A 24,411-nucleotide genomic window follows, 5' to 3' on the forward strand; every position below is an offset into this window, starting at 1 on the left:
TTGAGTTATCTTGAAGTTGTGAGAGTTGGATATTACCACTCCTTTTTTAATCATCTATGAAAGTTAAGTCTTTATAAGATCAAAATTGAAGTTAATATGTTTTATTATTGCGATTTATGTAATTGTGCTGCAATGATGTCCTAAGTGAAGGTGATCATACGATGACAGGTGTTGTATGATTTGTGATTTTGTTGCATGTTTTCTAAATGCTTATGTTGTGTTTGAATGGTTGTCGTTAGTGACACCTTAAATTGTCGAGTAATCATTTATTTATAAGTTTCAGGGTTTAGGGTGTTACACCAGACGCCATGTTGCCCGTTGAAATCGACACATAATCATGACGACGCTTCTAGTTTAACGAAGAAGAAAACATAACATGTCTAAGAAGTGTCACAGACCTAATTGACGAGACAAGAGATATTACCCACATTTAAGAGTTCTTCGCTAAGCAAAGAGCAGCCATAATATATAACTCCAAGGTGGCCCTTCTTCTGATAGAATATTTTATTGGTTTGAGTGCCCCTCCTTCGGTTAGGGCGCTCCTTCTCCGGACACCTTGCTCGGATTTGTAGTGCCTCTGTCTATAATACGTGATTGTGTGTGAAGCGTGTATTGGATCAAAGAACGTTACATAGGGGTTCATGGGATTTAACTACGCTTCCTGAGTTTCAGGGAATTAACTATGTATTCCCATAGTGGTTGCTATATCCTAGAATGACCCGAGTCCAAGCCTAGAATATTATAAATTCTCCAATATCATGATAGACTAATCTAACTACACACATACAGTAGTTTCTCACTCAATGTGAGTTAGCTCTCAACCTCACAACAACCTTAAAGCCTCGGATATCCCTTATTTAGTATGAGTTGTTATGTATTTGTATTTTTAACAAATACAAATCTCAATGAAAAAGAATGTTCCGATTAATCATTATAATTTTTCCACAAAAAATAAAAACACCTTTTGAAAAATATTGTTTGTGTTTGCATATGCGTCTTACACCACTTTTAATATCTCTCTGCTCTTTTGATATCGTATGCAACTGTTTTTTTTATTTTATTTTAATAGAAATCAAAAATTAATTTAACATAAAAATAAAATGTAATTTTTATTTTTACTTCTCAATAAAGTAGTTTTACTTCTCAAACAATAAATACATTGCCGAAATCATAATTTCTATTATAAAAAATTCATACTCAAATCATATAAAACTATTTATCAAAAAATATTTTATTTACTTCTCAAAAAAAATTATTTAAACATATTATAGGGCTTGTTTGTTTCAGTTTTAAAAAAATTATTTTTTTTATTTTTAAAAATAAATTTTACAAAATCATTTTTAAAAATATTACAAGTTTGTTATATTTGTTTTTTCTAAATTGAAAAATTACTTTTTATCAAGATAGCTTATAAAAATACATCATTTTGACATTGAATAAGCTATTTTATTCTATTTTATCTTTACTATAAACAATATAAATTATAACAATAGTTTATGTAAACTTATTTATAATCTCTTTCCTAAACCATACTAGTATGTATTTTTATCTTTTTCATTATCTAGTTTTTATATATAAAATAGTTTCTATGGCAAACATTGAGATGTTAATTTAAATAAACTTGTCTTCCCAAAACTGGTCAAAATCCAATGTCTTATTTGCAACTATTAATATTAATAGTTGTTCTAATTTAATTTTAACTTTTATTCAAACACTACATACATGGGTTTATTTTTTCTATTAAAACTTTCATATTAATCTTTTTATTTTTGACCTAATAACCAACACACACAAAAACGTAAAGACCTAAAATCGACTTCAAACATCCACATAAAATATCATCATAGCTGAACCACTGAATTATAACAACTGGCAAATTTATTTTGTTCAAAACATGATCTCTAATAACTAAATATGGTAGATATTACAAGAATAATTAAATTTAAAAAAAAATAAATTATTTTAAACCAGCCATTATTAGAAACAAATAATAAAAATCAAAATAGAATAAAAAAACTCAAGAAATTGTGACACATAAATCATCCCAATTTATGTAGGAATTTGAATGATTCTTGTTAGTTTCTATAAATCAAACAAAACCTTCAAAACAAGTCCTAAAATCATGCAAAACCATACACTAGTCAAAACCAAAAAAAAAAATATCATTTTCCCAAAATTAAACAAACTCTCACTTTAAAAAGCCATTTGCAAAATCTTTCATTCCAAGCAAAGACAGTTAAAGAAAAAAACAAAACAAAACACCTTAAAAACCAGACAAATAAATCCAACATGAACATGAAGAAGGTGACTTGTGGTGTTCTCTTTGTTGCTGCCTCAATGAGTGCAGCAATGGCTGCCGTCGAGGTTCCTGCCGCTGCCCCTGCACCTGGCCCAAGCAATGATGCCTCAGCTGCTCTTCCCATTGTTGGATCCTTGGTTGGTGCCACTCTTGTATCTTTCTTTGCTTTGTTCCACTAAGCTATGTCTCATGGCTAAAAGGGAGTTATATGAAAATGATGTAACTCAAGGAAAAAATATATTATAAGTATTATATAATGATGATTCAAATTGATTAGATATGTATAATTGTGATTTCTCTATTCAATAAATATCAATTTGTTTCAATTTATTTCTACAAATGTTTTCATTTTATGTTTTCACACGTTAAACTCGCAAATTTGATTTTGTCTACAAATCTATGGTTTATCTGTAAACGAAATGATAATAACTATTAGAAACTCACACACACAATCGAGTATCAAAATTTGAACGCTGGTGATGACTTTCAACCTAACAATATCGATTTATGTCAGTTGAGTTTGGATTTGCGGATTTTGGAATGATATGTGACCTATAGAAAGCTAGAGAAAATCAATGAGTAACCAACCAAACAAAAATAATTTATTATAACCATTTAGCAATAAACAATATGTGGCATGTTATTTTCCCATTCTCCAATCATCAACCAAGCAACAAACTCAAATGAACAAACTTATATGGCATTTGAAATAAACATTTCATACAAGAATGCATATAAATTAATTACGAAAACCACTCATGATTAAACTAGTTTTCAGGGTTAAACTTTTGAGCAGATATGAGGCTCTTTGTCAACCATATTGCTGTTTCTCTTGATGATACAGCTTCTTTCCCAAATGGTCTTAGAACACCAGCAAGTTCTTCGAGTTTGTCTTGTTTAAGTAACTGAGCACATAACTCAAGGAGAGACTCCAATGCATCGGCTCTTTCCTGGCATGGACTATCCGACAACGCATCGTCGATTGCTTTGTCTCCGTCATCACCACCATTTGTTGCATTATCATCTTCTTTCTGTGTGGGGCAAATAATGTGAAGTTTTTCGATGCCATCCTCCTTAACTGCAAGTATATTGCTATGATTGTTACTCTCTGACGACGAGCAGTTCGTATGTAAGACTTTTTCGGTAAAAGAATCATGGTTTTCATTTTTCTTTGAGTAGTCTCTGGATTCAGTACTGTTGTGTTCAACCCTTAGAGGATGCATAATTAGCAATGAACTTTCCTCGTTAATGGAATTATTTTTGTCAGTACTGCTATTGGTTGCACTGGAAGTCGTTGATTTCCTAAGGTCATCAAATTTGGCATCTTCCCTCTGTGCTTTAACATTATCAAAGCCTTTGTTCAAGAAGGTACCTTCGACTTCAGTAGTCGCTACAGCAAATCTGTGTTCTTTCTCGTGCAGAGAATCGTGTATGCGCTTTGAGGTGATTCCATTGGTAGCTATTTCCCTTGCTGGTCTAATTTTATAGTCCTCCTTGCACACACTGCAAGTTGTTGATTCAGAAGTTGTTGATCCATCTTTTGAGCCGCTAATACTAGTAGAAGATTCAACTATGTAGCCCGTAATCGTATGATCAATCATCTTGGTCTCGAGGTTGTATTCTGTGCTCGTTGAGATTGTTACCTCGGCATTGTTAGGACGATAAGTTGTATGTACATCAACATTTCCCCCAATTGGATGAACACGTTCCAAACGATTTACGAATCCCGTTTCTCTGTCGTTATGGCCCTTGCCGCCACTAGCTTTGGGAGATCTTTTTGTTTTATCCTTCGAGTTAACTAGGGGATATACTGGAAGAACATTAGATGATGCATTATGACACCGAAGAACATATGGTTGTAAATGTGGATGTCTTAACAATTCCGCAGCCTGTCGATAAAGAGAAGCAGCATTAGAATCAATAGTTTCGTCCAAATTAATCACCCAAAACAGGATCGGTTGAACTCACTGTTGGTCTATGTTCTGGATTTTTCCTCAGCATGCTCTTGATAATTTGTTTCCTGTTTTAAGTGCGTCATCTTTCAGATATATCATTATGATTAAATATAAATTATGAAATTATAAGTAAAGTTTTCAGAAAATTTGCTTGACGTTAATATTCGTAATCACTCCACAAGGGAAAATATCTAAATCGGTAAGCAAAATCATACAATAAAAAAACCATGACAGAAGCGCAAAACAGAATGGTTTGAATAGTTACTTACAGTGTGGAAGAATAAACAATTGGCAGCGGAGAAATGGAGGATCGATTTATTTTATTGATAAGTCCAGCCATGTCCTGTTTCATTCATTCTCTCATTCGTTAAATTATTTTTCTAGTTTAAATTGTATCGAAGAATTTAACTCGTGCAGATGGTTCAAGTTCTCACCGGAGCACGAAATGCTGATTGATGTGCAGCAATCTCAAACATGCAGCAACCTTAACATACAAAGCGATACCATTTTAAGACATGGTCATATATATCTTAACGCTTTGTAAAGTACTATAAGACATTCATGATACTTACCGAGAGACCATATATCCGATTTATAACCGTATGGTATGTCCGCGAGGAGTTCAGGACACATGTAATTTGGAGTTCCAACGACCTATACAAGGTATAAGAAAATTGAAATTAGAAACAGATACGATATGACTATGTGAATGTCAAAGTATCGTTTCATCAGAAATAAGAGGTCGCAATACCGAGGAAGCGAGGTCTTCTCCATTAAGTCGCTTTGCAAGACCAAAATCACCTGTATAATCCACACAAAAAAAAAACGCATTTCTTTTGATAACATGAACATGAAAGTCAAAAAATTGAGCTTTCAAAGGATAATGCTACGTACCTAGCCGAATATTGTTGTCCTTGGTGAGGAATATGTTGGAACACTGAGAATTTACATTAAATTGCATTCAGTAAACATCACACGAATTTCATTTCATTTTTATTTTATTTTTCCTAATATAAGAGAATATATAACACCTTAAGATCCCGATGGATTACACGGTTAGAATGCAAGTAGTCTACGGCTACCAACAGTTGAGTTAGCCACTTGCAGACCTTCTGCACTTGAAATTGGAAATCCAGAGTGAGTAATGAATATTCGTAATGAAATGTTAAAGAATGGAAGATTAAGCTATAAATTACCTCCTCTGGAAAAAACGATCCTCGAGCTTTCTTAATGCTCTCGGCCCTGCTCCAAAAAGAACGCAAAGTTCCATCATTAGGACTTTGTGTTACTGATAGTATATCTCTTTTGTATTTCATCTTTTATCTTTTACGAAACACATGAAACTCGTGAAATCCCAAACTCTTTTTCTTTCCTTCTACTAACAAATATTTACTTTACTTACATGTCGCCTCCTTCGCAATAGCCGGTTATAATGCATACATGGTCCTCCTACAAAACATGAAATATCAGAAACATGTCTATGAAGAGCGATAAACATCGGAAAAACCTGATATATGGTTCACTCATCAAACTTAATTTTTCATCTTTATATCAATGTACAACTGAAAATTAAAAATTAAAAATAAAGTATGTGTTCCTACCTTTTCCACCCAAGCATCTTTGTAATCCACAATGTATGGGTTATTCAGTTTTGCAATCAGATTCATCTGAAATAGAGACGAACTGCGTCATTTTTTATACAAGTAGACAGAAAGTATTATGAAGCATCGACACAGACACGGACGTCGGACACGGTCTTGACATATGTTGACACTGGTAATAATTTGAAAAAATGACAAAAATGAATATAATCACATGTGTCAACGTTGTCACTATCGGTATCGGACACTGACGTGTATTGAACACCAGACACATCTTCAATCAAAAGTGTATGTGCTACAGAAGAAAGTAACTGTTTTAAAATCAGCTTAGGACTGAGGTTTGTGAAATCATTACTAAGAACGCCATCTATTATAGGAAGCAGATTGATTGGTACAACTTGTTATTCTATAACAAATAAAAAAAGTAGTGTAGAAATAAGACTAATGTAAGTAATTTGGCCTTGTTTAGATTCGTTTATTTGAATTTATCTACCGACGTGAACAGTTATGAGACTGTTTCAAAGAGCTATGAAAACACCTTATGACATGTCCTTAAGCTGTTTTTAGCTTATTTCCATAAGTTTTCGAGAATAACTATGAAAACAGTCTATAGTTTAAAAGAGCTTATGGAAACACCTTATGACATGTCCTTAAGCTTTAGCTTATTTCCGTAAGCTTTCGAGAATAACTATGAAAACAGTCTACTGTTTAAAAGAGCTTATGGAAACACCTTATGATGTGTCCTTAAGCTATTTTTAACTTATTTCCACAAGCTTTCAAGGATAACTATGAAAACAGTTTATAGCATATATAAAAAACAACTTGAGGTTCTTTTATCTCTTATAATCTATGAAGCACGGACACGACACGTCGACGCTGATAATAACTTTAAAAAATGAATGAATTAAACGTAATTACAAGTGTCTGTCGTGTCGGTGTCCGACACTGACACGCTATTTTTCAAAGATGCTAGTGCTACGTAGCTTATTATATAAATAGCTTTTACATAAACACTAGTAATATGATACACTTATACTGTAGGTGATAAATTAAGTTGTTTATCCAAACAAGACCCTAATCCAAAAGAACTCTAATCAATCAAGGAAGACAAGAACATATGAAATAAATAAATAAATAATTGTATGGTGAATGATACTGTGTGTATGCATTAAATGGATGTGTATGTTACACCAACCTCTTGGTGTGCTGTACGTTTGAACTTCTCTCCCTGTTTGGCCAAACGAATCTTTTTCAGCACATACCTACCGGGAGATTAAATCATGAAAATGAACAATAACACTTGAGGTTGATAACTTAACTGTATTGAATTCCAAAGTCAAAAAAAATTAAACTTTTCTTAATGGGGTTGTCCATTTTCACAAAGTTAAAAAAGCAAACAAAAATTAACATCTTGAAGTATAGTTTTTGTTGCATAGTTTAAGCACTTAAGGAAAAAAGCTAAAACTCTAATTGACTAAACTTACCGCTTTTTCTCGGACTTATGAAGAACAAGAAAAGCAGAACCAAACGCTCCTCTACCAATTTGTTCTATCACTTCATACTCTTCCATCTTCTTTGACTTCATCTCACTCTTCTCTATCTCCATCCAAAAAAAACAGAAGCTAGAAAACAAAAACAGTGAATCCCTAAAGCAACAGATCCTAATTTCTTACAAACCCAATTCAGGAAATCTAGAGGAAAACAAGAAAAACTATTCTTTTATAGAAATTATGACCAAGTTACCAACCCTTTCTACCCAAAAAAAATCATCTAAATGATGTAATTGAAGAATAGCTTTATAAACTTGAGAGCATTAATTAATTAAGAAAATAAATAAATGTATATAGAGTATAAAGTTTGAGGAGTATTCAATGGTGTTTCAGTTTCAGAAACATTGAATTGAATTGTTTTCACAAGAAAGATGAGAGAAGTTACATTCCACAATTATGACAGTAACTACCTCCTCAGAGAGAACTGAACTCAAGAGAGAGAAAACAGAATATATCACTACCAAGAAAATTGAAAGGTTAATGACTTACCCAAAAGAAAGTGCAGAGAGAGATAGAGAGGGACAAAAGGTTGTACTGTAGTAGAATAGAATGGAATGGCAACAAAACAAAGTCAAGTTTCTAAAAGCTCAATAGAAAAGGAAGGCTAGTGACACATTTATAAATACTTTATCTTATTTTATTTTTCTATTAATATAAAAATAAATTAGTGAATCTTCGCTTTTTAAGTTTAAAAATAAAAAAATTTATATTAATGTTTGTACCCGCAAAAATCTAGATGGGACAGATAGACACGTTAGAATGTGTGGATCTAAAACTTAATTTGTATTAATAAATGCAGACAAATCAGACATGTCAGCTGGTGCGATCACTAAATATAAATACTTATTTGGTTATTTGGTTAATGAGCATTTCTGTAGGTGGAAAAATAAAAGAAAAGTCTTAATTGGTTGCTTGAGTTTACAGATACACAATAAGGAATGTTCCTAGCACATGTTGTGATGTCACAGTCTTTGTACCTTAATAAACAAAATCCATCAAATGTTTTACATGATCCAATTGCAATAGCCAATAAAGGAAATGGTATTCTATTAAAATTTAAATTAATGAAACATAAAATAAAAGTATGTGTTCGTGTGATAGGCTGGCCAACCACCTTACTGGTCCAGGGGGCATGATACGCCTACAACATTCTTTCTTAAAGGTGAAGGGATTGTTTTATATTGGTTTTGATGAATGATGATAGGACCAGCTTTGAGTTAATTTTCAATTGTCAAGTGTTGTTAAATGTTGAAGATGCTAGTTTATGTTATCTAATGTGGGTCAGTAACCAAGTTGTTGTGATTATGTTGTATACATATTTAGTATATAGTTTAGGTGTTAATTTGGTTTATTTAGCTCTAAGAAATGTAGTAATCATTTCAGAAGCAAGTGCTTAACAAAAGAGATTTTAGGTTAATCACATAATTTGGTAATCATGGTGTCAAATCAAGAACCTAATGAGTTTGCTTAACCAAACCATGAATGAATGAGGTGTAATGTCAGTGTAGTAAACCTTATGGTAGAGGTTACACAGTACATGATCATGAGAAATTCATTAAAATAAGATCCGCAAGTTCACATTTGTTACTCTAATGAACTTATATCCATAAATTCAAGGACAAGCTATTCCTGTTGACCTTCACATGCAAATGGCTTTTCAGAGATCAAGAGGGAAAAAATAGGAGTAGAAAGAACAATAGGGTCATCTTCCTCTGCTTCCAATAATTGCCTTTTTTTCCTTTCCAAGTTAGTATATACTTTTCCTCACATGCAAGCATGACATTGTTATGGGTAAGAAGTTAATAGTACTTATTTGGGTTATATGAGAGACAGTAAAAAAGTTAATAAATTTGTAGGAGAGACTTCATTTATTGATGCAACCAGTTGCTTCTATTGAAGCATTTATCAATAGCTGTTTTCTAACCTGAACTTGCCCAGCTCATTGAAGACTACAAATGTCACGGATCTGTTATACATCTACAAAACTAATATGGGGCATAGGTTGATGAGTATTGAATCTTATAATCACCTATAAACATTCAGAAGAAATTTATAAAACCAACAACCATTTTAGTGTCTTCCACACACAAATAAACAATCACCTACGGTCACAACACAACTCAAGTAAAATGGTTGTTCCAAACCAGTCACGTTACATTGCGCATAAGAAAAAACACCAAACAAACACTAACATATGATTACTACATAAAAGGATCAAATGTCATGTTCACACACTTCACATAAATAAATTATACACACGTAGTATTATTTTTTTACTTTCGCTTTGATTGCTTGGGTGTTTTTGAAGACCTTCCCTTCTCCAGCTTTTTCTGTGCAGCTGCAAACTCCTCTTCAGATGGCTCTTGCATATCGTCACCACCATACTTCGATACTAGAGACGAAAACATTGAATCAAATTGGCCTTTCCTCTCATTTCGGCGTTGTGATATGACTGCAAACAGATCTGTTTCAGATTGCTTGTTCGACCTATAAGAAAACAATGGATCAGTCCTCAGTTACAGTGGTAATAAATGAATATAACAAGTTAAACTTCGAGTGATAAACTTACTTTGCCTTCCTCTTTAAAGGACTCGTAGGTGGTTTGGTTTCTGACACTTCCTTAGCCCATTTCTGATAGGCTTTTGTTGCCTTAAGTTCTCCTGCAGAATACGGAGAAAAGAAAACAATCATCAAGGAAGATACTTAATAACCATAGAACTAAGACCTAGAGCAAATGTCTGACTGAAACCACGATTAGAAATATCCAGTTAATATTTCTTACCAGCAGCTATAGCCTCGTCGAGAATGTCCTTGAATCGGTGTGAGTCAAGTTTAGCATCGGAACAAAGCATTGAACAGAAAAGCCTGCAAAAAGAACTTACTCGAGTTAACAAACTCAAAGCCTCTTATGAAAAATGGTTCATGCAGAACACAAAAAATTAGCACTCATTTCTTACTTGTTCATATTCCCCTTGCACTTCTTGTACAAATCAATCAAGTCATTCTTCTCTGAGTCAGATCCCCTGTAGTTTGCTTCAAACTCCTCGATATCAGCTTCAGTGACCTGTGGTTCATTACAAAGCATCGCATGTATAAACAATTATACCACTACAATACATCAGGAAATGTGATATCATATATTAAACAGATACCTTCTTGTACATTGTTCTGAAAAACTCGTGAAGATTCTGAACATTTCCTGCAAGATCCTGGTTTTCAAAAAAGATTAATAACCCATAGATGTCTACAACATACCTATATTGCTAAAGGATCCCGAGTTCTAAATTCTAATTGTTGGGCCTTTAACTAGTAACTTGAAAAACATTCAATACTTAAACATTTAAAGTCGTTAAAAGCACTAAATTAGGGGTCAATTTTAACCTAGGCATTGCTAATTGAAAACCCAACATATTATGCTTGATTAATTCATCTGCAGAAGCAATATCAATTAAAAAAGACAACAATAACAGTACTAATAGTACTAGTAGCAACAACATTACTTACATCATCATCAATGCAACCAGTCTGATCATAAAGGGCTCGTTTCTCTTCATCCCCGAGAATGGAAATAACTTTTTGCAGTTGTTGGAATTTCTCTTTAGCCTCCTGTATGAACACAAAGAATTACAATTTACAGCTACCAACACTAAAAATCTAACAAATGAAAAAGATAAAAACACAATTCAAGGCATAAAATGAAGCCTTAAGGAATCACCTCATCATCGGGATTCTTATCGGGATGAAGCCGCAACGCCAACTTGTAATATGCCTTTTTAATTTCCTGTTGAGAAGCCGTTTTCTCCAAACCAAGAACCTACACTAGCATGCTTTTAGATTAACAATTGAAGATATCAAGTTTAAATTTTTTTTTTTCTAATTTCAAACGTGATTTCAGTAAAATTTCACAATTGATTATATGAATCAAAATCGATTAACTTCACAATACCTCAATTCAACAGAGAGTGAATGAATTAACGGTACCTGGTAGAGACTCTTTTGAGGTTGATCTTCCATTTCTTCGTCATCGGAAACCCTAGCTTTGTTCTTTGGCGCCATTTTTTTAGAAAAATTTCTTTTTGGCTTTTTTTTTTTCAGATGAAGAGTGATACGAAAGAGTTGTTTGTTCCCGCTATAAAACGCGATTGGTGATTATTCTTCTTTTTCTTTTCCCGCCTTTGTTGTTTTGGTGTAGACAATTGAGGATGTGGCGTGACCCACACGAAAATCCACCGTGTGCACACCAAATAAGCAATGAGGCCTTAGAGAAATTCTTTTCCCTCACCCCCACTCCTCTCAAGCACTTCTTGAATTCAAAAAAATAATAATAAATTTGTTCGTGTTGTCTCACACTATTGTGAAATTGTTGAGAAATTTTTGATTTAAATTTGATTTGGAGATGCATCTTCGTATGTACAAAAAGGAGAGATGTATCCTTGTAACCCCCTTCGTCTATTAGTATGTGAACTTTTTGGAGATGCATCTTTGAAATATGTTTTGTTAATTCTAAACAGCATCAGACAGAAATAATGACAGAATGAAAAACCAACATAAATTAACATCAAAATAAACATTACATAGATAAACATTACATAAATTTAACATTACATGTCATTATAAACGGGTAGTTCAGGATGTTGCGACATCCTTATAGTATCTTCAGTTGTTCTTTGAATCATCGAATCCATTTCAATCGGACTCTTTGATGAGTAACGTAAAAGGTACTCCACATTCAATCGGACCCTTTGATGAGTAACGCAAAAGGTACTCCACATAACCTTCAGTTCACCATATGTCTTCAGTTCAAGTATGGTGAACTGTATCTTCCATTTGTAGTCAATTGATGGTGAACGACACTCAAGCTTGACAACTTTTTAATTTTCTGGTTATCGCATGAGAGTATTCAGTTTGGATTTTAAATCGACGAGAAGTGTGTCCTCATAGACCCGGAATTGAAGTGCGGGTTTAAAGTCATTGAAATACACAAATGCAAGATGGAGATATGGATTCATTCCGGTTTGTGTGAAGAAAATGAAACAGAGACCCTATTTATAGAAGTGTTGGATTAATAAGAACCTTACCAGCCCTATCATATAATCGGGACAGAGTTCGAAAATTAATCTTTGGATTCGCCTTTTTTTCAACAAAAAAATAAGGGTATTTTCGGAGATGCATCTCCGGATGATCCATGTGTTGGTTTTTTTTAAAAATTATCAGATGTATTCGAAGATGCATCTCCAGAACCATCAAAAATTATGCTGAACAAAATCATAGTGTTATGCAAAGCAAAATTACAAAACACATGAAATTGTCCAAAAAATTTCACCCAATTTTATAACATTATGCAGTGCGTTACATACAAAAAAAAACGTGTTACATTGTTAAATTAAAACTAAAATGCATCAAAATACATGTCACTGTCTAAATCTATTGGTGGTTCATTCTTTCGTCTTTCCTTATTTGCTTCTTTTTTAATGTCGCTTAATTTGGAGAACTCTTCCATCTTTTCTAAAAAGTGATTGAGCCAAGTTTTAGCATTTTGTTGAAATATGTCGTCTACTCCAGTGATGTCTTTGGTATAGGACATATCGGTTTTAAATAAACATGAATAAAATATTGTGTTTTTGATAGTCAACCTATACATACACATAATGCGATCGAATAATTTTTTAGATGGCTTACTCCTAAGTGGAAAGAATTTTTCTGAAAAACCATGTCGTGTTAAAGCAACACACACCTTATTATGAGCATGATCAGTGATATAACAATTACCTATTGTGGTGATTAATAACTTTGATACATATTCGGATGAATGATCACAAGCGATGAACGATGTCCAACTTAAGCGCACCATATAATAATAATAATAATAATAATAATAATATAATATTATTATAATAAATATTAATATAATAAATACATATTATTATTATATTATAATAACTATAATAATAATAACTATTATTATTATTATATTATATGGTTTTCATATTCCACTTAATTATATCGTACCTTAAGGTATTTTATAATTTTGTCAAGTATACTTAACCTTACCGTGTTTCTTATTTATTCTCTCAAGTATATTTGTACCTTACAGTATTCCTTATTTATTTTATCTCTCGTCTGTTGTCCTTATGTGTGTGACCTTGTAGATTCTCGTGACGTTGTCAATTATATTAAATCACATTTATTATAATAAACAGTGAGTGGTAACTAGCAACATATAATTGTTACCCAAGTCACGAAAATGTCATGTGATCTAACAAAAACTTGTTTGTAATAATATTATTATGTATAATTACCCTTTTACCCTCATGTGTATGTTGAACATAATGTATAGGCCGTGTCATCGTTGTCCAATTCAATATTAGGCCTTAGACATTTGTCTTGTTACGTAGGATGGGAAAACTCCATCTAGGTCACTCATGTCTCTTGGCATGCTTTGTGGAGTGTCGATCAACTGTCTTTATGGTCATCCAATTATGAACAATGTTTGATCAACTATAAAATACTCGACTCCACATCTAGGATCCGTAGTGGTTTCGCATCGAAGGGTGGTATACACCACTATCACCATGAGAATAACTCATGACACTTTCGCATAACATTCTATGCAGTACTCTCAAAGCGGGTCAATTCGATATAAATATTACTATTAGTCTTCACACCCATTCACACCTTGATAACTCTTTATCCATGATCCATGAGGTATGATCACTAGTCTATCCACATAATAGTCTCAATGCATTAATTTATCCCACTTCACGATAAAGTTCGACTAAGAATATGTTAAGAATAATGTCCTTATGTTTAATGAGATCTCATGATTAAGTCGCACTTAACATTTAATTAAACACACTAGCTATTCTAGAGACTTTATAATTTTGGAAAAACAAACATAATAAGGAAATGTCTTTTATTATTAATAAATAATTCGATACAAGTACCAAAAATATTGGCCTAAAGAGCTTACACCAACACATTGTTGCAGTGCTTTTGCTGGAAATTAAGGTAAGGGAGATTACTTTACTATGTGTATATGTTGAATGAAGGGTAGAGAGAGATTATCACCCTCCTCTAGGTTGAATTCTCCATTGTTGTATGTTATGAGTTCTTGATTGTGAAAGTGTGGAATTCATGCCAATTACCATATTAATAAAGATTTTTGTGCTCTGTTATATGTTGATTTTTATACATATTATGTTGATATGAGTTTTGAATTTTTGTGTTGCCATGGTTGTGTTATAGAGTTTGGAACCTAACCTTGAAAACTATGAAAAATGATTATTTCAATGTGTTAATTTATGAATGAATGTTGTTTAGAAAGTATATAATAGGTATTTATATATTTATGATCAAATTGGGTGATTCGAGATTAAAATCAGAGCTTAGGATGAACTCCAATGGTGAAAATTGTGTTTTTGATTTTTGTTGTTTTGGATATTTGCGCTTAGCCCCAAAAAGTTGCGCTTAGTGAGCTCGCGCTTAGCTCAAAAAATTTGTGCTTAGTGAGCCCACGCTTAGCCCCCAAAAAGTTGTGCTTGACATCTGTTAGGAGAGAATTAGTAGTATTTTCATTTGTCAAATTAACTATATTTTGAGCTAGAAGTGATCATATCTTGTGCTTTTTAAGGATTTTATAGTTAGAATTGAACTTTAGAGGTTCGATGCTAATTGTAGAACAACTTGCGTCACTTTGGGTGTTATTTGTGCAGATATTGAAGTTAAGAAGCAAAGACGTAGAAACACGCAGGCATAGAGGCTCTGAAGAAGAGAAATCACAAAGAAGTGGGATAAAGCAAAGGCCGAGCCGCGCCAATCATGGGCGAGATGCGCCAAACCCTCTGACTTGGGTTCGCGCCGCGCCAGTACGTGCCGAGCCGCGACAGATGCGTTACAAGGACAAATTGTTATAAATAGAAGCCCTAATCCTCATAAGAGATGGATCTTTGGTGAACGAAATTCAGAGAGCAATCCTTTTCCAGAGCAAATAACAACTTCCGACGGAGAATTCAACATCAATTGAAGACATTCCCTTGATGAAGATGAATCCTTCCATGAAATCTTGTGTATTCTTCATGGCTATGGATAGCTAAACCCCATTGTGTTGAGTTTAAGGTAGTAGTTAACCTATGAAGATGAAATTGCTTTGATTAATTCCTGTGATCAATTGTTTAAGTTTTATTATCAATGAAAAACCTTGCTTTTCTTTTATATCATTGTTGAACTATCAATCGAGAGATAGGGTTTATACTTCCGACGGAGAATTCAACATCAATTGAAGACATTCCCTTGATGAAGATGAATCCTTCCATGAAATCTTGTGTATTCTTCATGGCTATGGATAGCTAAACCCCATTGTGTTGAGTTTAAGGTAGTAGTTAACCTATGAAGATGAAATTGCTTTGATTAATTCCTGTGAACAATTGTTTAAGTTTTATTATCAATGAAAAACCTTGCTTTTCTTTTATATCATTGTTGAACTATCAATCGAGAGATAGGGTTTATACTTTCGCCCTAGGTTTTTACATTGACTTGTTGATTAATACTCAGAGACGAGGTTTTGAAGAAGTTTTCATAAATCATCGTTATTCATTCCCTTTATCTTTATAGTTATTCTGAGAGATCGAATATCATACCGGTAGAGGTGGTTCTAGATTGATCATTAGACATAATATCAGCTTTGAGGATGAATGAAGATAATAACCTAGATAATGTTCACATGTGGATTAATTGATTATTGTATATGAATAGGTTGATGAACCCTAGAAATCAACATATTCATTCACCATTGTTATTCAATCTTTAAGCTTTTATTCATTTAAATCTTATTTTATTAATTGCAATTCGAGATCACATAATCAAACCAATACTTTTCATGACTCATTATAAAGTAATTATAGAACGGCGGAAATATTACTCAGTCTTTGTGGATACGATATATTAGAAAATATTTACCCTAAAATACTTTCAACAACATCACAAAATTGTTGTTTTCGAATCGATTTTGCGACAGAGTTCTATTTTTGGCAAGTGTTGGCACTGTTAGGTGCTGAGTAACACTGGTTGGAATTATTTAATGTTAAGTGGTGAATTATTATCATGTGTTATGTATGAAACCATAAATGTTGTATTGAAGTGTGTAGTTAAAAAGTATGGACTATTTGAATATTGTATTGTAGGTTGTATATGATTCAAAGTGGGATCATTGGTGAATGTTGCACCTAAATATTGTTGTTGCACTATCATTGTATTATATGTGTCATCGTTATGACGTTACGAGTTGTTGATCCAAATGAGTGAGTCTGTGATGAGTCTCGGATTCGAAGAGTGACCTAGTTCGAAGAGGGATTATTGGGAGTGGACAAGATTAGTAACATAACTCTGATGTCCAAATTGGCATGACATGTATATAGGGTCGAGGTGTTGTCACATTGCATACATGTTCACATTGTGATTGAATAATTATGGTGTGAATGAATTATATATTTGATAATTATTATTCTTGTTTATGCTACCCTTCCCGATCTTTTGCACCGCTAACGTAATTGAGTGTATTCTCACCCCTTTTTGTTTTGTTTGCGTGTGGATGTACGTTGTGTACATATACTCATGAATAGGAGTAGTAGATGCTATGAGTGGGAGGATTACTCGAAGCTTCCTCATTTGTTGTTTTAAGTTTGTTGTTTTAATGGGTTAATTCTCTGATTTTGTAACATAGTGTATAAAACATTTGGAATTTGTTGTTTTAAGTTTGTTGTTTTAATGGGTTACTCGATGCCACCATTTGTTATGAAATTTGGTTTTTTTCGTAAATGCATATACGGAAACGTATAAAACATAGTGAAACTTGGAATTTTCTCAATTAATTGGGAAAATCCCAACTTCGTAAATGCATCTACGGAACACTCTATTTTCAACCCCTTCCGTAGATACATCTACGGAAGATTTCATGAACTTAATTTATTTGGAATCTTTCCAATTAATTGAAAAATTAATTTGGGATTTTCCCAATTAATTTGTAATTTAATTTAAAATTTTCTCAATTAAAAAAAATCGCAGGCTTCAGTAATATATATCATGAACTTAATTAATTTGGGATTTTCCCAATTAATTTGGGATTTTTCCAAATAATTGGGAAAACCTAAAGATTATAATGTTTTAAGACTTCTGATGCATCTACGAAACAAAACAATGTTAAATAAAAAAAAGTGCTTCCAAAAATGCATCTACAAAAACAAGGGGACAATTTTGTTAATCGGTGGTGCATAAGATACCTATGAGGTGGATTGAGATTTTTTTTTTTAATTTACTCTCCTCCCTTTTTCATTCTAATGATTGATTATTAAACTACCAAAAAGAGAAAATAATATATCTAATAATTGTTAATAAAACATGATAAAAACATGAAAGAAATAGTATAAGATTTAAATCCGTCAAATATGATAGGAGTTTCAATATAATATTTTTCTTAAGTTTATTTCATTTATTAATAAACATATTTAAGAAATGATAAGCCCCAAAAAGTTCAATTAAAAGTTGAATTTATTAAACTTAAGAAAGATAAACATTAAAATAAATTATTATTTTATATATTTTTATACTCTTGGTCATCTTACCTTTTTATATTTTAAATTCGTTTTACATGATTAATCAATCACGATCATGTATCATGCCAAATCAGAGTGTAATTTTTAAATTATTGATATGACATAGTTAAATGATATGTTTTATTGATTGACACTAGGGCTGTTTTCAGTCCGATCTAGTACAAGTATTTGCTCTCCCAAGTACTTGACAGAAAAATTAATCGGGTAAATTGGGATTGTACCGAAATAGTGATCGACTTTTTTTTGGGACCGAAATCGAACTGATACTTTCTGATACTTATCGGGTACTTGTCTGAACCGGACCGAAACTAGAGTTAGGAGTAAATTATAAATTCCTATTTCTATTGGATACTTGGTTCGGTTCTATTGTTGAATATTAGACAAAAAATTTATCCATTATTGGACCGAGTAATATTTCGATCGATCCATTGGTCCGGTTTTATTGAATCAATTTCCTGGTGAATCTCGGGTAAACCGGCCCAAATACAGCCTTAGTTGACAGTATAAAATTATTTTAGACAAATAACCATCCATTTAACTCTTAAAAATAATAGAAAATGAGTGATGTACGGACTGATAATCAATTACTATCATGTATCTAAATAAACTATTTTTTTACACGATGAATACACTACCTTTTAATTTTAATATATTATAGTTAAAATTAAAATAATTAAAAAGAAGTTTAAAAATGAAGTAACTTAAAGGGCATAATTGGTAAGAAAAAACACAACCCATTATAGCTAAAACCAAGTTCAAATAGCCCAAAAGAAAGAAAGATAAACAGAAGAACTCAGAGAGTGAGAGAGAGGAGCCTTTCCATATCCAACATATACGACCGAATCAAACCCCTCTCTTTCCTCTCCCTACCTCTGTACTTTCCTTATATTTTTATTATTTATTACATCGTACTTCTTTTGGATTATTATTCTTGTTATTTACACTGTTCTCTCTTCCTTTTGAGGTTAGAATTATTCTCACTGTTCTGTCTCTCTTTGTTATTCTTTTCTGGGTTTATTTATTTTACAATAATCTTCTTCTTACAGAGAACAGTATTAGAATTAGAGTATCACGATCGTTAAACTCAGGTGAGTAATTTATGTTTTGATTTATCATCTTTTTCCGTGTTTTTCACTGTTTTTGAATTTTGATTTTAAAAAGTGTAATATTACCCCTTTTTTGGTGTTAAATTTTTTATTTTTTCTTATGGGGTTTTGGGATAGTTTATGGGCTTTGTTGAATTGGCGTGGAATCAGTTTGTGGGGTGTTGAAAATTTTGATTTTTGTGTGATCGGAGATTGTGACTATTTGCTCACTTATGTTGAATTTAATTTAATTATGCATTGGAAGTGGATGATGGGTTTGTTGGGGTTTTATTTGAATGCTTGAGTTACTGGTGAACATTGATTGTGTGTTTATATGTTTATGCAATGGTTGAATTGAAATTCGGTGTCTCTTTGTGTTTGTCCAATCATCATGTGAAGAAATACTATCAGTGCTGTTTTTGAATATTTTGAACATTACTGTGCATGTCTCGATCGAGGATTTAAATTACCGTCATGTTTGCTACGTTCACTACTATTCGAAAATGCGGAAATTTGTAGTTAAAGATGGCTGTAGTGGCCATATTTGAGTGGAGACATCAGAATCTTTGATGTCGAGGCCTCAATTGTGGTTGCTGACCGAGTGACCGTTTTATAAAACCCTAGACATGATGATATGTACATAGTTTGTTATTGTTACTGTTAGAATTCTTCTGGTATCTTGCTGCTGATGTCTAAATGGCTTGTTATCCATGAAGTCCTGACACATAGCACCGGACAGAACACTAATACAATGACACGAACAGTCGAACACTGACACATTGACACCGGTTATAATTTGAAAAATAAACATAAAATGAATGTGATCTCATGCGTTGGTGTTAGACATTAACATGTATAGGAAACTAGACACGCTTTTGTTCAGAAGTGTAGGTGCTACGGGGCTTGTAATTGAGTATTGTTATTAAATGAACTATTGTGGTATCTAGTTACTTTTGAGACTTGAGAAACCGAGTTTCCGTGTTTGCAGGTGGTCATAGAGTAATGGAGTCTCCTGATGAGATGGGATGCCAGGCACCAGAACGTCCTATTCTTTGCGTTAACAATTGTGGTTTCTTCGGAAGGGAAGCTACCATGAACATGTGTTCCAAGTGCTACAAGGACACACTGTTGACCCAGGAGCAGGACAAACTTGCGGCGACATCAGTTGAAAACATTGTGAATGGCAATTCCAGTGGCAATGGAAAGGTAGCTGTTACTGCAGGTGCTGTTGATGTACAAGTTGGAAATGTGGAGATCAATACAGCATGTCCCGAAGTTCCAGATAATTCAGTCTTTGGCAAGAGTGTGGAGACGAAAGCCAAGACTGGTCCTAGCAGATGCGCCACTTGCCGGAAACGTGTTGGACTAACTGGTTTCAGCTGCAAATGCGGCAACCTCTTCTGTGCAATGCATCGCTATTCTGATAAACATGAATGCCCTTTTGATTATAGAACTGTTGGTCAGAAAGCCATAGCTGAAGCCAACCCAGTAATTAAGGCAGATAAACTTGATAAAATCTAGCCATGCATGAAACCTGTTGCTTCATCTTTTATCTGCAAGTCTTCTTATGCATTAAACTGCCTGGGTTTTAAATGTTTTTAGTGTCTATAAAATTATCTGTCATGATAAACAAGGACAAATTTAGGGAAAACCATTCCATGTTTGTGCTGGTTTGATGAACACTTTGGCTCATTTTGTAACGATTTCTTGCTTGGTCTGCAATTATCTTCTCTCATAGCTTAAAACTGTTTTCTGCATAATCTCGTGTGTTATTTAGCAATTGTGTTCTCTTTGTATAGTTTCTCATGCATAAATCATATGCTATTGGTAGGATTTTTTTATTAATTTCTGAGCTCATTCTTTTCGATTGAATGAACAAGGTGACAAATATGTATAGCAATCAGATCGAATGCAGATTTGTGCTGAGATTTTGAGGTGAAACTGCAGCTTTAGAGGCTAGCCATTATGAAACACAGACTCCAACCTGGACACCGGCACACATCTCACTTGTCAGACATTTCTATTTTAAGGGACATTTATTTGACTTTTCTGACACGTGTTATACTAGTGTCAGATACCGACACTGCCACACACTTACTCTTAGAGGTGTACTAGTATGTGCTTGGACTTACTCTTAGTCCTTAGAGGTGGACTAGTATGTGCTTGGAATAGAGGCAATATCTTGTTTAAATTTTGTTTTCTATTCCATAGATTTGCTGAAGATAATATTGAGAACTAGGGGTGTTCGCGGTGCGGTTTGGGCGGTTTTGACGGAAAAAATCATCCGAACCGCAAGAGAAAAAATAGTGCGGTTTGGTTTGATTCGGTTGGCTTTTAAAAAAAATCCGAACCAAACCAAACTAATGCGGTTTGGTTCGGTTCGGTTGGTTCGGTTTTTTACAAATATTTTATTGAGCCATACATACACATATAGATGATAACATAATTTTGTATTTATACATTCATACACTATCAAATAACAACAAAACTCGTCATATTTTGATAACAATTTTCCATTTAATATGTAAAAATTAAATTAGACAAAAGTGGAATATTAAACATAAAATAATAGCATAAAATAATATAAAAATTATTATAACGAAACAAAAAAATATAAGAGACGAAAGATTAGTGAAAGTGAAAAAGAAAAAAAGTGTTGAGAGATTAGAGAAGAAGATATGCGATAAAAACGAAACTGAAATACGGAACATTTACATAAAAATGAGAAGGTGAAAAAGAAAAAATATAAGAGAGTAGAGATTATAGAAGAAGGGGGAAGATGTATGTGGCAAAGAAAGTGCGATAATGTTATTAGAGATTTTAGAAGATCGGGACTGAAATTATATGTGTAAGGATGAGAAAATTGTTCGTAATCATAATGCTAATGTATAATAAGTTTAAGTTTGGGTTGGATGTGAGTTAGTAAAATTTAGATTGTAACATAGTGCGGTTTGATTCTGTTTACAAAATACAAACCGCAAACCGAACCAATCAAATGTGGTTTTTTGCGGTTTCGGTTTAGTTTGGTTTGGTTTGTGATTTTCTATTGGGTTGGTTTGGTTTTATCACCCCTATTGAGAACAACATCTATTGTTTCTGAACTGAAAACAGTATACTAAATAAAGTTACATTTTTTGTGATTCATAATGAAAGTTTTTTTCTTTCTTTTTCACTTAAATGAAACTTTGGTTAGTGGCCTGAAAAGGGATAGAAGGATAATGTAAGTTATTCTATTTTATTTAGATTTTTGTTAGTTGAGCTAAGAAGTATTAATTTTTTGTGCTCGTGGGACTGGCTAATTGGAATGGATCAGGCGGTGCCAGCCATGCAAATCTATGTTGACAGTATTTCTACACATACTTTATGTGAAAAATGCTATCTTTGAACTTCCATACTTTTCATAACTTTATCTATATCTCTCTAATTCAACCATCGTCTATCATCTAAATAATTTATTTTATTCATTAAACTATACCATTAATGTGCTAAAGTCATCAAAATTACCATATATTATATTAAGGTTTTGATTAAGGTTTTGTTTGACAGTTAGGAAGAAAGTGGAGAGGATGACTTTGAAAAAAAAAAAAGAATTAAATAAAGAAAAGAAGAAGGATTTAGGTGGGGAAGGGAAGGTTTTAGAAGACTCATTTTTATTCATAAACTAGAATACTCTTAAGTATTCATGTTTCTAAAGTTGGTATAGTAAATTTTATTGTTGGATAAGATTGTTCTTTTTCCTCTAGTATCAATGTTAAAGGTTCTTAGTATTCTTGTAACCATTGTCTCATATGAAAAATCTCTCGAGTTTTTTTGTTTAGAGAAGAAACATGTGATGGAATATCCCATCTATCCAATTTGGTTGGTATGTTTTAGGAGAGTTTAAGAGCTATATTTTGTTTGAAGTTCTTGAGTTCTAAGGGTTTTTTCAAGTTTGTAGGGCGTTTCTATGAAAGGTATTTCAAATATTCTTTCAAATTGTTTTCTATGAATTGTTATCTTCACATTCTTTACTAATGATATTAGGGTTTTCCCAAGAATGTTAAGCTTGATGTAGAATACTTCTACAAATTAGGAAAGATTCTATCTGGTTCCTTTGTGAAGAGTGCTCTTAATGAGACTTGACATGTGTGAAAATATGGTTTGTATCATGTCATGAAAGTTTCGTCCATAAACCATGGCTTTATGATATTTTTCTCCAAAATCAACTTCTTTTCTTCTTTATGTTTGTTTATCATTGTAACTATGATGATCTCTTTTTTGTGTGGTGGTATTCCGGGTCTTTGACTAAGGGAGCTCATGGCGACACTTATGACAAAAAGAGAACTCACAAGAAGAGATGCAGAGAAAATATGAGATGCAAGAGAAGTGAAAAGAAATTTACCTAGTTATAGCGGTCCTTTTGAGGATTTGAGCGTGTGTTCCAAGCAAGTATTAAATCCAGATTGTGGTGATTAAAATCAAATCAAAATCTTTCTTTCTCAGCTCTCCTAATCGATTAAAATTTCTTTTAATCGATTATATTCTTCAATGTTTCATATTTTGGCGAGATCTTCATAAATGCAAAAATTTGATTTGCTTGGCGCGCAAGATAGGCTTGTATTTGATCTAAAAATATATCTGTCAAGCTTTTCTAATCAGTTAGTAATACGTGTTAATTAATTATTTCATTCAAGATTCAACTTTCTTGATGCTTGTTGGGCTTTGTGCTGAATTTTCCTTTCATATGCATCCTATTTGTCATTGTTTGCACCTATTTGCTATAGAAGACTAGAAATATTCATTTTATGGGTTAAACATAATTTATTTTCAAATGAGCAAATAATTAAAATTATTATTTTAAGGGTTTAATCATATTTTCATGATTATTTCAACCTTAAAATACTTTTACATTCTTTATCAAGAAAAATCTTAATAAACAATTCTTAGAAGAGAAGATTGCCTTACAGTATATCATTCTCTATGCATTGTTGGATGTGAGAGTTGGTAAATACACAAAATGTATAAGTCCATTACAAACTTATTAATTCAACTGATCATTTCAGATCATCAATTTGAAATATTCTCAAATATTTTGCTTTGATCACAACGGTTGACATTTTTCATCATCGTTCATCTTCGGGATCAAAATCTTTCATAAATTTTTCCATACTTCTAGCGTATACTGATGCTTTGTACAACTTTCTTAGTTAATCTTTAAAGCTTTAAGCTACAAAGCATACCTATAAAATGCTTAAGGTTTCACCTTTTGTGTCCATATTATCTTCTTGTGCCCAGGTGCATTAGCCATAGAAGATCTAAGATGTTTTTAGATCTT

General features: G+C 32.8%; 3 protein-coding genes across 5 annotated transcripts; 1 reads left to right on the top strand and 2 right to left on the bottom strand.

Moving 5' to 3' along the window:
* Positions 1-2,879: 2,879 nt before the first annotated feature.
* On the bottom strand, positions 2,880-8,029 carry LOC131610383 (serine/threonine-protein kinase Nek6-like). Of its 2 annotated transcripts, XM_058882322.1 has the most exons (14): positions 7,895-8,029; positions 7,340-7,477; positions 7,051-7,117; positions 5,856-5,921; positions 5,657-5,703; positions 5,451-5,496; positions 5,286-5,366; positions 5,149-5,191; positions 5,006-5,055; positions 4,827-4,908; positions 4,689-4,738; positions 4,524-4,597; positions 4,268-4,319; positions 2,880-4,188 (listed from the first exon to the last, which is right to left on the bottom strand). In XM_058882322.1, the coding sequence occupies exons 2-14, from the start codon at positions 7,459-7,461 to the stop codon at positions 3,067-3,069; spliced, it is 1,902 nt and encodes a 633-aa protein (XP_058738305.1). In that variant the 5' UTR covers positions 7,462-7,477; positions 7,895-8,029; the 3' UTR covers positions 2,880-3,066. The 2 variants fall into 2 exon arrangements, with proteins under 2 accessions (XP_058738305.1, XP_058738304.1); XM_058882321.1 differs by lacking the exon at positions 7,895-8,029 and having other exon boundaries at positions 7,340-7,887.
* Positions 8,030-9,396: 1,367 nt separating this feature from the next.
* Positions 9,397-11,543, bottom strand: LOC131612672 (chaperone protein dnaJ 6-like). Its single transcript, XM_058884437.1, has 8 exons — positions 11,387-11,543; positions 11,121-11,219; positions 10,910-11,011; positions 10,558-10,614; positions 10,363-10,469; positions 10,188-10,270; positions 9,975-10,065; positions 9,397-9,892 (listed from the first exon to the last, which is right to left on the bottom strand). Exons 1-8 carry the CDS (start codon positions 11,459-11,461, stop codon positions 9,679-9,681), a joined length of 828 nt encoding a protein of 275 aa, XP_058740420.1. The 5' UTR covers positions 11,462-11,543; the 3' UTR covers positions 9,397-9,678.
* A 7,236-nt stretch (positions 11,544-18,779) lies between these two features.
* LOC131610384 (zinc finger A20 and AN1 domain-containing stress-associated protein 8-like) lies at positions 18,780-20,819 on the top strand. 2 transcript variants are annotated; one of them, XM_058882323.1, is made up of 3 exons: positions 18,780-18,976; positions 19,059-19,100; positions 20,086-20,819. In XM_058882323.1, exon 3 carries the CDS (start codon positions 20,100-20,102, stop codon positions 20,616-20,618), a length of 519 nt encoding a protein of 172 aa, XP_058738306.1. In that variant the 5' UTR covers positions 18,780-18,976; positions 19,059-19,100; positions 20,086-20,099; the 3' UTR covers positions 20,619-20,819. The 2 variants fall into 2 exon arrangements, with proteins under 2 accessions (XP_058738306.1, XP_058738307.1); XM_058882324.1 differs by having other exon boundaries at positions 18,794-18,886.
* The last annotated feature ends 3,592 nt before the right edge of the window (positions 20,820-24,411 follow it).

Source organism: Vicia villosa, linkage group LG6 (assembly GCF_029867415.1).
Source record: "Vicia villosa cultivar HV-30 ecotype Madison, WI linkage group LG6, Vvil1.0, whole genome shotgun sequence".
NCBI lineage: Eukaryota > Viridiplantae > Streptophyta > Magnoliopsida > Fabales > Fabaceae > Vicia > Vicia villosa.

Excerpts from the sequence above, each read along its gene's own strand:
- LOC131610383 (XM_058882322.1), bottom strand. The coding sequence starts at position 7,461 with ATGGAGATAGAGAAGAGTGAGATGAAGTCAAAGAAGATGGAAGAGTAT. Across the intron at positions 4,739-4,826 it reads ATCGGATATATGGTCTCTCG|GTTGCTGCATGTTTGAGATT; the intron begins GTAAGTATCATG and ends TTGTATGTTAAG. Across the intron at positions 4,320-4,523 it reads ATTGTTTATTCTTCCACACT|GAAACAAATTATCAAGAGCA; the intron begins GTAAGTAACTAT and ends CACTTAAAACAG.
- LOC131612672 (XM_058884437.1), bottom strand. The coding sequence starts at position 11,461 with ATGGCGCCAAAGAACAAAGCTAGGGTTTCCGATGACGAAGAAATGGAA. Across the intron at positions 11,220-11,386 it reads CTCAAAAGAGTCTCTACCAG|GTTCTTGGTTTGGAGAAAAC; the intron begins GTACCGTTAATT and ends ATGCTAGTGTAG. Across the intron at positions 10,271-10,362 it reads TGCAAGGGGAATATGAACAA|GCTTTTCTGTTCAATGCTTT; the intron begins GTAAGAAATGAG and ends TTCTTTTTGCAG.
- LOC131610384 (XM_058882323.1), top strand. The coding sequence starts at position 20,100 with ATGGAGTCTCCTGATGAGATGGGATGCCAGGCACCAGAACGTCCTATT.